Here is a 13,095-nt window from a genome sequence, read left to right on the forward strand (position 1 = left end):
CACACTTTAATGATTGCAAGAAAATGGAAATAAAAATACTAGTCACAGATCATTAAAATGAAAACAAATTATACCTGAAACTCTCCAGGGCGTATTTCCTTTCTCCTGAAGGAATACCGAGGTTTTATCTGTGACAAGTAAAAGGGGGGAAATCTCAGGCACATAAAATCACAGCACCTTTGTTTCAGATGATCATTGAAAAATAAAATAGCTAATGTTTGTCACCCACCATAATACCCTTGCTTTCCAAACTTAGATACAGTTCCTTAAGTGCTTTTGGTGCTATTCTTCAGTCAAAATTGGAGTTTCAACTCCGTAATTTATGTTGATCTTTAATGCAAACCTTTATTAAGAGATTATTGAGGTGAAACTTCGATTCTAATTGATGAAGAAGAGCACCAAAAGAACCTAAGGAACTGTATATAAGCTTTCACCAAATAATAAACCCACAGCAACGCACAGAAGACACAAGAAGTTTCAAATTGTTCACTTCGCAAAAGAGAAAAAATATTTTTCTCCTTCCAGTGGGGATATAATGGCACTATAAATACTAGATTCCACAAAAATTTTGTTTCCTAAGAGGTCATACTGGAGAAAAAAAGAGTTCAATGAGATTACTATTTCAATTATCAAGGAAAAAGAGCGACAAAACACGTACAGGGGACTTAGGGAATATATCAGCAAGCAGTTTTCTGTATCGTTTGACTGGCTGGCGTGATCTTGACCTCAAAGCTGGACAGCAAACACACATGTTCCCACATGCTGGGATCTTCCAAGAGATGACACCCATTTCCTGCAATTCCAAAAACCAGAGCAAAATGTGGCCAAATTTAGAACAAACCAAGCTAAAATATCCAAACATAAAACCCAAAATCAACCAGCAAAAAAACAAAAGCCCTAATAATACTCAACCAAAAAAGAAAGAGAGTCAGTAACAACGGAAAACCAAAATGAAAGCACATTGAACAGCAACGTGGCTAAAAAAACAATTAAAAAAACAGCAACGTGCCTGTATATAAGCATTAAGATTTGCATGAGGAACAGAACCAAAAATATATGACTAAAAGGAGAATAGAGCCACAGAATTCTTTTAGAAATTTCTGGAAAATATATCTAGAAAGGAGATAGTATATAGAGATTAGGGAATAGCTATGAGAACCATATGGGATTTATCAAATTCCATAATGATAAAGTCACTAAAATTAAACAATTGCCAACTGCATTTCAACAAACCTGTATACGTAACGAAAGCATTGATGCCAATTCTTTCTTTAAGTTGTCTCGAAGGATACCGTATATTTTCTCCACATAGGCTGTGAGCTGTTGCTTGAAAAGCAAAGCAGGATATTTAGCTTCTACCTTGCGTACAATATCCAATGATGGGGTAGGAAGGTTGGCAGAAGAAGGGGATGAATGGAAACCCTGAAATTAAGCCATCAAATAAATTAGGGCAACTTTTTAAGTGTGAAAGAGACATCAGATTACAAAGAATGTAAGGAATATTCAATACCATAGTCATTCTTCCAAAGAGGGATGTCGGATTTGGCGGTTTCTTTACAGGAGTTGCATCAGCTGCACCACCAGATTTTAGACTTTGCTGGAGCAAAAACAATAGTGCAGACAAATTTGACAGCCAATAGGCCATAAGATCATTGTCATCTTGATTCTGGAAAGTAAGGAAGAAGAAAAACAAAATTTTATAAGTGCTCCAATACTTTTCTTTACATTACCAGAAAAAGAACCATAACTATAGAATATCACATGAAATTTTATAAGATCATTGTCATCTTGATTCTGGAAAGTAAGGAAGAAGAAAAACAAAATTTTATAAGTGCTCCAATACTTTTCTTTACATTACCAGAAAAAGAACCATAACTATAGAATATCACATGAAATTAAAATCACATCATTTAAGATCACAGAAGCTACAAAATAATTCATTGTTTAACAAATGTTTATGCAAATGGGTGTAAGCTCTTGAAGAAAAATGGAAGGATAACTATAACAATTAAACCATGAACTGACCCAGGGTTCTAATCTGCAATTGCATTCATATTGCTTTTAACATATATCAAATAGAAAATATATTCATGCTCTTGAATTTGGGCTAGGCCTAACTAAACCCCAAAAGTTAGCTAAAGAGGTGAGGATTGCCCAAGCCTTTATAAGTTATACTCATGCTATACCTATAGTTGATGTGGGATCCCAACACACCCCTTACACCTAGGATTGGATGCCTAGAGAGTGGAGATTGTAATACTGTTTTTTTTTCATTATTATTGCACTAGGAAAGTCACCAAGCCAAGTAGATCGCACTACGAAAGTCGTGGGGTCATGTAGATTTTTGGAAAATTGAGGGTGGCTCAATATCGAATTTATGATAGGCTTTGATACCATCTTGATTTTGAGATAAGCTTAACTCAAACTCCAAAAGCTGGCTCATGAGGTGAGGATTTCCCAAACCTTTACAAGTTCCACTTTAGCCATATCTATAGTCAATGTGGGATCTCAACACATGCAACAAGAATTGAACTAAACCAAACATACCACACACACTCAACTTTAATACAGATGCTATCAACGGATAATGAACATTACATTAGACTACATATCCAATATTTTTAGAAAATACCAAATTACAATATTATGGCATGGAGCATCGCAAGGATTGATAGAGGCTCTAATATTATATGAAGGATCAATTTTCCTAAAAACAAAAGCTTAAGCTATTAGGTGAAGGTTCAATCCAATAATTTTAAAGTAAAGAAGTCACCTCAATTGCAGAACCAATCATCTGGATAAGACGATCAAATACACTTGTTCTTTCAGCCTCAAATGATTTCCAGTGGAGAAGACATTTGTAAATGGTAAATGCAGCAACAGGCTTTCCATGATGGAAACCAATATTTTTCATAACACAGTTGACAAGTGCATGTGCATCAACATTCTCCTGCAGTGGAAAAAGAGTTAAAAATTGTGAACATATTTGCATGAATAAAAGATATATTAAATGACAATTTTTAAGCACATACATGTTGACGTTCAATGAAGGATCTCCTTAATTTGCCATCAGATTCTGTACCAAACTTCTTCACAGGTGTGACACTCTGTGCTTCCTGCAAACACAACTTTTAAATTTCACTAAACACAAAAGATGGCTTATTATGGAAAGGTACATAAAGTGTACAAAGCAATGTACTTACAGCATTGTTCTGATCTTCCAGCACATGGTGACCATTTTCCAACTTCTGCAGATAAAAATATCAAAATTCCAAAAGATTTAGACTTACATACAGAGCATGAAGACCTACATACTTTAGCAAGTATAATTTACCTCAGATATGTGGGTAGAAAGGTGCTCTGACATTGTTTTTGAAGATGAGTTTAGCAGAGACTGTTGCCGAAGAACCTGGTTTTCAGTTTCCATATCTGAGAATTTCTCTTCAAGCCTATTAATATCAATCAAAATAAAAAATGGTCATGCTGGTTCAGAATCCTATAATTAGACACTATAGATGATTGCTGTTCAAAGACTGGAAACAGTAATAGTTCAAATGATATGAATTAAACAAGTATAAGATACCAAAGAAGCTTTGATCACAAACAAAACCTTTGCATAGTAGTCTTCAACTGGATTATTTTTTATTCAGCATCCAAAGCCTGCTTCAACCTTTCTTCACTAATTTTGTTTGCCTCTTCATATCTTTTTTCTGTTTCATCAATTTTCTTTTCCAATGAACTCACCAAGGTCTGCAATGGACACTCCAGGAAGCTCAAAATTAATAGTAAGAAATGGCCACCTATCTTCCCAAAAATGTGAGAGTACTCGAAGTATACCAAATATAAAGACTTTATTTCAGTGCAGATGAGATATTTATGCCCAAAATCAGCTCACCTTGAGTTTCTCATTTTCACTAGTGAGCTTCTCCAACAAAGCATGGTCAACAACAGGAACCTCCTGTATGACAGGCGCTCTCTCAGCTTCTCTTTTTGCAGCCTCACGCTCCTTTTGAACTAACAACTTGGTTTCTTTAAACTGAAGTTGCATCGCTTGCAAAGCAGATTGCAGTTTTTCATTTTCTTGTGTTTTTGATTCTTCAATGTTGATCTACATTTGTTAATAGAGATTTAAGAAGCTTTGCAAGGAAAGATACTAAATAGTGTGTGTATGTGAGTAGAAAAGGTATCTTTTCATCAGAGCTAACAGATTGCACTACAATATTTAAAATAAGTGTTGTTACAGAGCTAACAGATTGTACTACAATATTTAATTCAAATTAATTGGTGTGCTTGACACAATGCAGGAAATTTTCCAGTTGGCCACAGTAAAAATATTGTAGATAGCAGCTAGCACTGTCAAAATAATAGTCATTTACCCTCAGCCGTTTTTCCAGCTGCAACCTCAATGTAAGGTCTTCAACTTGCTTTTCAAGCTTATTTTTGGCAGCTTGGAGAGCTCCAGTTTCTCTTGCAGCCTGAAATTAATAAAAACAAATTCTCAATTAGTGAATAACATGATAAAAATAACTGAATAGCTAGCAATAATAACATGTAATACATTAAGAACTTTAAAAGAATTCTCTTTCTGACCAAAATAATAGCATACCTACATAGTTCCTTGATTCTGACCAAAATGCACAAATAAATGACTCTTTACAATTATGATTTTCAGGCTAGTAATTTAGAAGGTTTAATGATCCCAGATAGTTGTACTCCTAATGTAAGTTTTCATAAGATAAGACAATGTCATACTAAAGTAAACCAAAAGTGTACTCCTAATCCACCCTTTCTTAAAACAATGTTATACACAAGTAAACCAAAAAAAATTTACAACTGGGACTGCCGGGTTATGCAGTCTGGTTTGCTAATATTTATTAGAGCTGAGAATATGTAGAATTGACTAAAGATACAAGGATTCACAGCAATCAATATATTGCCGGTGTAAGTCTGTAAGGAAAATTTGGTATGAGCTCATTATCACCACAGAAATTTATATTATTTTCATATGATGTGATATATTACAATGTGATACAAAACATGAAGCACTAACCTTTACTTATACTAATATTACCAATACTAGATCATAATTCTAGGTTATCAAGGCAAAAAATCATAAAAGGTAAGAAAGTATGGAAACCAAGGAAAAAGGGAAACTATTCCTAGGAAATTATGTCTAAGATATAAATATATTATTGAATATTATATATGTTAATGCAAGAAAACATTTTACTCTGTATTTTAAATTCAATCATTTTGCGCGCTTGCATTTTTGGTACAAGAGAAGTTTTATCTATAGCAGTGGTGCTTCTTAGCCTTCGCCAAGTATCATTTGGTACTGTGAATCCATAGGTAATTTGAACAAAGGTAGAATATACAGCATATTGGTGATAAGGACATGTTAGTCATCTTTGCATCGTGGCTGAGGTTTTATAATAATAAATTATTAGCCCTTAGCCCTGTTAAGGAAATTTCTAGGGTGCTGAATGGTTAATACTTTTTCTTCAATTTGGCATGCTCATTAAAAGACATAAATTGTCTATGTAAGTCTTCTATCTATATAATATTTGAGCTGCTTGTTTTTGTATTGGTTGGTTGGACTTGGAGTAATCCATGTTTGGTATAACAACAAGTTTTATGTTGGCTGCCGAGGGCATAACACTACCCTCCTCCGTAACCTGGGCTTGGAACTGGCTATGAATAACATAAGCAGAGTTGGAGTAAATCGTCAAGGGAGATCTTAGGCTAAGTAATATTCTTGAAACTTTGGTTATTAACCATGTCAAATGTGTGATCCATGTAGCCGACTTCACCTAGTGGGATAAGACTTTGTTGTTTTTGTTGGTTGGACTTAGAGTAAAATACTCAATTATTTAATTTAGTGATAATTACTTTTCTCAGTTATTGTATTTTTCATTACTATATAACAATTATTAGGATCAACTTGATCTTGTTCCAGATGAATAGCGATTTTACTTATGTTTCTGAAACAATTTTTCTGTGTAATAAAATCGGAGGATAGGGAAACTATTATTCTATTTAAATACCTACAAGTTATTAATTGTTGTTATTTTTTCAAATAAACTAACGGATCGTGTATTATTATTCTTCCCACGTACACATAAATGAAAATGCCTATCTCAAAACAATTGCTAGTTATTCTGTATTTTTTTTTATTGCTTTAAAATATAGAAAAAAAGGACTATGCAGCTTGAAGTACCGAAGTTCTTATAATATGGTTGTTACATGTAATATTGGATTATAGTTTGTTAATATATTGTCAAGTGCACCAGTTTTATCACAAGTAGTAAAGATTAAAATGGAAGTCTGAGTGTCGAGTCCATAGGGATTTTGTTTGTACTTGCGTTGGTAAATACCCAATTTGTAAGCAATAGAAGAAGTAGAAGAGAAAATAAATGATAAATGTGAAAATTGAGAGTAAAGGGGCAAAAGAGAAAGATAATTAGAAAATTAAACAATAGCTTTTAAATATAAAAGATGAATTCAGAATAAGATAATGTTGGGTCCTAGCATGCCTAATTACCCTTGATACAATATTAATGATTTTCTCTATTGAATCAATGCTCTCCCAATTTTCACCCGCATCTACTAGTATGCTCAACCCGGATCCCTCACGCTGAAGAGCCTAATTTATGTATTCTCTCTCCCAAATCCCTTTGCAAAGATAGAATAATAAACAACATTAAGTATGAAGATGCATGCAGGGGCACAATAGAGTCACTTTATCCCTAGAAATGCAGTGTTGAGATGTCATTTTCCAATTCTTTTAGACATTACCACTTCCCAATGAATAACCCCTAAAACAGATGCATGGATGACCAAACCACACAATAACGATGATAAGCAGGAAAGAACAATGGAAATTGAGATTGCATTAATACATAAGAGGATCAATTACATTATAAGGGAGCGTTGGCTGTTAAGCCCCAACTGAGGGGGTTTAGCCTCTCATAGTCATGAGAGACCTTACACTTCAGAGGCTAATAGAAGAAAGTGATAGATGACAAGTAGCAAACTAAAACAAGGGAAATGAATAAGAAAGAGGGTTTCCCCTAAGGGAGAGGCTTAGGCTTTGGATTTATGTACTGGAGGGCTCTGAGACTCGGTGTGTGTTATTCTTCAGCTTCCTACTCCTTTTATAGGCCTAAGGTAGCTTACTTTTCACGCTAACTTCGTAGGTGAGCGCGCCTCTGCGCGCTAAGCGCGCACTGGGCTTCTCTTCGTGGGCCTTCTCGCGCTGAGCTGGACCTGCGCGCTGAGCGAGTGCACACACTGAGCGAGACCTGCCCGCTAAGCGAGTGTTGTGTGTTGGGCCTGCAGTGCGCGCTGAGCGAGCTATCTTCTTATCTCTCTTTTTCTTCACAATTTTTCGTCAAATTCCCTCTAAAATACTTCATTCTCCTTCTTTTGACTTTTGCTAATTAAAAATTGCAAAGATGTTAATTTTTTCATTAAAAATAATAATAAAATAAAAAAATTACACCTACTCATTAATTCAAATTGGCTATCAAATTGGCTTATATTTTGCAGTTATCACAGTTCAATACTTTACTTCTTTGATATTATTATATTGATTTCCTTTTTCTTAAATTGTGCAGCATATAGGTGATTTTACTTATCCAAGGCTTGCAGATTTTGGTGCTGCAATATCCGGGGCAAATAAATTGCAATGCCAACAAGTTCTTGAAGAGCTAGATGTGAGCACCTTACCTTTGACACTGACCCTGAGAAAGACTTGATGTTGTGAGACTATATTTTCCATTTTGTGCTGTAATAAGTTTGAATTTCTTGGGTCAAACCTTTTTGGAAATTTAATGTTCTCTATAACTATTGAATTAACATATAAACATGTGAACATAAGGAAGACTGAAAATTTCACATTTGGAGGTGAATTTATTGTGTTGCTGTACAGGTGTATAAGCGATTAAAACTTACACTGGAGTTGGTAAAGAAAGAGATGGAAATAAGCAAGATTCAGGTAATAATGTCTTTGGCTTTCTTGTATGTGTTGCACTGAACTTTTCATTATATATTAAGGCTTGTGTTGATTCTTGTCAGGAATCAATTGCTAAAGCAATTGAAGAAAAGATAAGTGGTGAGCAGCGTCGTTACTTGTTAAATGAGCAGCTTAAGGCCATAAAGAAGGTACAAATCTGACGTAATTTGTTTACATTCATGTGTTGCAAATCCTAGACAAGTTTGTATTTCTCTCATATCAACTAAAATTTACTCATCAGAAAGTTGGTTCATTATGCCTTTTATGTAGCTTGAATTATACAATTTTTTATGTTAACCTGCCCATGAGGTACTGTTTGAATTATTTCTTTCTATACATGGTTTCAATGCATGATCTCTTTCTGCTGTTGATTACTCCTAATTCCACGTGTTGCACTGGAGCTCATGAATATATTCATAACATCCAAATGCTAGATGTTCTTTTTTTTAATCAGCCAACTTAGTTGTTAGTTTTTTGTTAGAATGTTAGTGGGGGGATTAGAACCCACAACCTCTCCCCCTCCCCCCTTCTCCCTTCAACCCTTAAACCCCTTTTCCAACCACCAAGGCAACCTTATAATATTTGGCTGTTCCACTAATCTCTGAATTTGGCAGTCTGTCTTGTAGCCAATTTGTTAATATTTTCTAATAGCAAGCAAAGCAATGATATCACTATATGCCGAGAAAAAGGGTGGTTTAGTTTATTTATTGTGTCATTGACTTCATTCTTTTGGAAGTCTTGTATGATATCCCATCAGAGGACATATTTCTTATGGCTATGTCTTTTAATTAGACTTTATGGTTTATCCTGTGGTATTGGAAGTTTAGGTGTCGACCTAGGCATCTGATCTTGCTGGTGGCATTTTCCTTTATCCTATCATGAGTGCAATTATATGTATGGAAGGTTTTTCTTTAGGCTTATGACCTTTTTAGAAGCTCTTTTTAGCATGTTCCAGTAAGTTTCACAATCAATCTTATGAATAAGCTCTTATTTAGTAATTCGGAAGTGCTTAATTAAGTTGTCTATCTGAATGCGCCAAGCCAATGACATATTTTGCTGAATGCTCTTTTATTCAAATTGGTCCTAATTTTATTTTCGTTTAATTTTCCTATTTGCAGGAACTGGGACTGGAGACTGATGACAAAACAGCTCTTACTGGTTGGTTCTGATCTATAATGTCTGCTTTTAGTACAAGATATAACTCGTGTCATGACCAAAGGATTGCTGTTGTGTGCATACATGGCTAGGTCTTTTAGCTTGTAGGACTTACAAGTATGTGATTGAAGTCTGATTACTAAATTACTAAAGAAGGTTCACCTAACCTTTTTTTTTTGGTATAGTACTATAGAAATATTCTTTGTATTGTGCTTTTCTTTGTATTCTGGACTTCTGGTTGAGGTTTCTTGTCATCTAATCAAAGTTGAGTTACATAGCTTCTAGTTTTTAGTCCATAAAATTTGTTTATAGAGGTATATTTTAGTGTAATTTGTTTTTTATCATAACATTTATTTATTTTTTTATTGCAGGTAAATTCAGGGAAAGGATTGAGCCAAAGAGAGAAAAATGCCCACCTCATATTTTACAAGTTATAGATGAAGAACTTGCAAAGCTACAGCTGTTGGAGGCTAGTTCCAGTGAATTCAGTGTTACCCGTAACTACTTAGACTGGTTGACTGCACTGCCTTGGGGTGAATACAGGTTTCCATACATGGAATTCCATTCTTACTGTTATTGCTAGAGTAATTTAAAGTTATTTAAGATTTCAATGCTTACCTCCCATACCACCCATTACCATTTATGTGGGACCGATGTGTTTGACAGCTTAAATTTAGGACAACTGCTTAACATGGTTTGGAAAGGCCCTTAGGTGACAAATAAATGCTTAAGTATAGTTTTCAGAGGCTTTTGGTGGAACCAAGGGTTTTTATTTTCTGAATTACTGTGCTTTTTATGTTAACTACAAACTACTTCAAATCTCTTGAATTTTAATCAGTTAATTCCCCAATCCAGTGATGAGAACTTTGATGTTACTCGGGCGCAAAAGATTCTTGATGAAGACCATTATGGATTAACTGATGTGAAGGAAAGGATACTGGAATTCATAGCTGTTGGGAAATTAAGAGGGACTTCACAGGGTAATCATGATCATCTATGTAATGTATCCTGAAGATTTGTCTGGGTTTTTAGTATATGCAAAATACTATATTGCTATATTGATCCGGCTATTCACTGTCCACTGTCTACAAAATACTAGGTTGAATTAAAAATTTGGTCCTTGCACCTTTTTGTTTTACATAAAATACTCTACGTTTTGGTCCTTACACAATAAAATATTTAGAATCAGTCTCCGCCATTTGCTGAAGTTATAATGGTGTGGTTTCATGTAGAGATGAAACAAAGAAATGTGTCAGGTGTAAAGAGTAAAGACCAAAGTGTTGAGTTTTATTTTATTTTAATGTTGGGACTAAAATAAAGTGTAAATTTTTTCCGCTTGAGGACTAAAGACATCAAGTGTAGAGATTAAATCTAACCTTGTTATAACGTCACAAACAACGGGGACTATTTTGTAAACATTTTTTCATTAAGGGACCAAAATGTAGGAAAAGGATGAAGAAGGGTGTCAAGTGTAGAAACAATGTATTTGGTGTTGATTCCTGTTAAAATGGATTTAAGAAGAGTGTCAAGTTTATGTATTTGGTGTTGATTCTTGTTAAAATGGATTTAAGATGTTGACTGTAGTATGCTAATCCATTTGTTTAAAGTTTAATCTTTTGGTGCTTAAATCTTTGCATGTTCAAAAAGTGTGACATGGTTCCTGATCTTTCTGATATATGCAGGGAAAATTATCTGTCTTTCTGGTCCACCTGGAGTGGGCAAAACAAGTATTGGTCGTTCAATTGCACGTGCCTTGAACCGTAAGTTCTTCCGATTCTCTGTAGGAGGATTAGCTGATGTGGCTGAAATCAAGGTAGCTAAAGTCTCTGTTTCCTTGTCACAGTTGAAATATATAAACCAGTTTAATGGTAACATATTTGGTAATCTTTTGAATCATTAATATTTTATCTTACAGGGTCATCGTCGAACCTATATTGGTGCTATGCCAGGGAGGATGGTACAATGCCTTAAGAATGTGGGCACAGCCAACCCTCTTGTTTTGACTGATGAGATTGACAAAGTAATACATCTCTAAATGGTTCAATTTTTTTTGCCGAGTAATTTTTTTTTCTGATTTCCTGTTCTGTTCTCTCTTGGTATGGGTTGTCCTGGCCCTAATAAATATAATGCTTGCATTTCAGTTTCATTAAATTTACCATGGTTTCTAATCTTGTAAATATTCAAAGAAAAATGCTGATTTTAGTACTAATATCTGTTTATTCAATCGTTAGTTGGGCAGAGGACATGCTGGTGATCCAGCAAGTGCTTTGTTAGAGCTTCTGGATCCAGAGCAGAATGCTAATTTTCTGGATCACTATCTTGATGTTACCATTGATCTATCAAAGGTATTTATTTGATAATCTGTAGCCTTAATAGTGAGGTTGTGATATAGTCAGCATTTTTGCATGGTTTTTTTCTCCAAAGTTGTTCAGGTTAAGGTTTAGGGGTAATCATCTTAGTGGAAATATTCCTTCAGGTTCTTTTGCAGCAATTCCTAATTTGACATACTTGGAGTTGGATAACAATGACTTGACCAGATCAATACCGGTTGAATTGGAATCTTGCAGGAAAATGACAATGTTGAATTTAGCTCAGAATCACTTGACTGGTGTGTTGCCATCACTGCTTGGTAATATTACCAATCTTCAAGTCTTGAGGCTTCAAATGAACAAGCTTAATGGAGCAATCCCAATCGAAATTGGCCAACTTCATAAGTTGTCAATACTGAATTTGAGCTGGAATTCTCAGGGTGGATCAATTCCATTTGAGATTACAAAGTTGAGCAATATTACTTTCCTGAACTTGCAAACCAATAATCTAAGTGGTTCCATACCAACATCCATTGACAACTTGAAATTTCTCTTTGAACTCCAACTCAGGGAAAACAAACTAAGTGGTGTGATACCAAGCATGCCGGGGAGTTTGCAGGTGTCATTGAATCTTAGTAGCAACCACTTTAGTGGTAATACTCCCAACAATTTTGGTAATTTGGATAGCCTGCAAGTCTTGGATCTCTCAAATAACAAATTTCCTGGTCCAATTCCCAACCAACTAACTGGAACGTCAACTTTGACACAATTGTTACATGCCAACAATGCACTGCTGTCTGGTGAAATTCCAAAATTCAGTCAACATCTTAAAGTTGTATCTTCTGGAACTGGTCTAATAAATAATACCTCACCTGACCATACAATAGCCAATAGGCCCAACATTGTCTCTAAGAAGGGAATATCTGTTCATGTGACAATTCTCATTGCAATTGTACCAGCTAGTTTTCTTGTTGGCATTGTAATTCAACTGGTTGTCTCAAGAAAAAGTTGTTGGCAACCTCAATTCATCGTAAGTAATTTATTAACTCCTAATGCAATTCACAAATCAAGAATTAACTTTGGTAAAGCATGGAAGTTGTTGCATACATCAAATGTTACTGAAACTAGTTTCAAGTTAATTGCCATGCCCTTTGGATCAATCTATTTTATCAAGAATCTAAACTGTTCTAACAAGATATTGCCATTGGGAAGTCATGATAAATTTGGAAAAGAGCTAGAAGTCTTTGCAAAATTGAACAATTCAAATGTCATGACTCCTTTGGCCTATGTTCTGTCCATTGATACTGCATATATACTATATGAATATATCTCGAATGGCTCCCTCTATGATTTTCTTCATGGAAGCATGCTAGATTAGGGTAGCAGATATAGTATAGCCATTGGGGTGGCTCAAGGACTTTCTTTTCTAAAAGAAGGCTTTTACTCAATGTGATGCTTCTTTGAGTTGATGGTTGCTACAGAAAGATTGTTGAACAAATGTTGGACCAAATGTTTAGGGAAAATTGTATTTTGTTATTGCTTGATATTAGTAATTTGTTAGATGTCTTAGGAAATACTTTATTGGTTATTAGAAATATGTTGGATATGACTTGTGAT

The 13,095-nt window shown here is 34.8% G+C and overlaps 3 protein-coding genes across 3 annotated transcripts; 2 read left to right on the plus strand and 1 right to left on the minus strand.

The window, feature by feature from the left end:
* On the minus strand, window positions 1-4,495 carry LOC114416833 (myosin-8). The gene is made up of 11 exons (XM_028381860.1): window positions 4,377-4,495; window positions 3,896-4,108; window positions 3,611-3,750; window positions 3,335-3,449; window positions 3,204-3,248; window positions 3,033-3,116; window positions 2,774-2,950; window positions 1,511-1,666; window positions 1,234-1,422; window positions 659-793; window positions 1-128 (listed from the first exon to the last, which is right to left on the minus strand). Exons 3-11 carry the CDS (start codon window positions 3,616-3,618, stop codon window positions 69-71), a joined length of 969 nt encoding a protein of 322 aa, XP_028237661.1. The 5' UTR covers window positions 3,619-3,750; window positions 3,896-4,108; window positions 4,377-4,495; the 3' UTR covers window positions 1-68.
* A 1,706-nt stretch (window positions 4,496-6,201) lies between these two features.
* Window positions 6,202-12,555, plus strand: LOC114416145 (lon protease homolog, mitochondrial-like). Its single transcript, XM_028381014.1, has 12 exons — window positions 6,202-6,213; window positions 7,617-7,715; window positions 7,931-7,996; window positions 8,077-8,163; window positions 9,133-9,172; window positions 9,541-9,712; window positions 10,025-10,149; window positions 10,402-10,453; window positions 10,817-10,982; window positions 11,085-11,189; window positions 11,401-11,514; window positions 11,737-12,555. Exons 1-12 carry the CDS (start codon window positions 6,202-6,204, stop codon window positions 11,800-11,802), a joined length of 1,104 nt encoding a protein of 367 aa, XP_028236815.1. The 3' UTR covers window positions 11,803-12,555.
* LOC114416146 (LRR receptor-like serine/threonine-protein kinase ERECTA) lies at window positions 11,834-12,856 on the plus strand. The gene has a single exon (XM_028381015.1). The coding sequence runs from the start codon at window positions 11,834-11,836 to the stop codon at window positions 12,854-12,856; it is 1,023 nt and encodes a 340-aa protein (XP_028236816.1).
* The last annotated feature ends 239 nt before the right edge of the window (window positions 12,857-13,095 follow it).

This window comes from Glycine soja, chromosome 6 (genome assembly GCF_004193775.1).
Source record: "Glycine soja cultivar W05 chromosome 6, ASM419377v2, whole genome shotgun sequence".
Taxonomy (NCBI): Eukaryota; Viridiplantae; Streptophyta; class Magnoliopsida; order Fabales; family Fabaceae; genus Glycine; species Glycine soja.

Bases quoted from the DNA above. Each gene is read 5' to 3' on its own strand.
- LOC114416833 (XM_028381860.1), bottom strand. The intron at 2,951-3,032 runs GTATGTGCTTAA...TTTCCACTGCAG, and splicing joins CCTTCATTGAACGTCAACAT to GAGAATGTTGATGCACATGC. The intron at 1,423-1,510 runs GTATTGAATATT...GCTTAATTTCAG, and splicing joins TCTTTGGAAGAATGACTATG to GGTTTCCATTCATCCCCTTC.
- LOC114416145 (XM_028381014.1), top strand. The intron at 7,716-7,930 runs GTGAGCACCTTA...GTTGCTGTACAG, and splicing joins AAGTTCTTGAAGAGCTAGAT to GTGTATAAGCGATTAAAACT. The intron at 11,515-11,736 runs GTATTTATTTGA...GGAATCTTGCAG, and splicing joins TTACCATTGATCTATCAAAG to GAAAATGACAATGTTGAATT.
- LOC114416146 (XM_028381015.1), top strand. From the start codon at position 11,834: ATGAACAAGCTTAATGGAGCAATCCCAATCGAAATTGGCCAACTTCAT.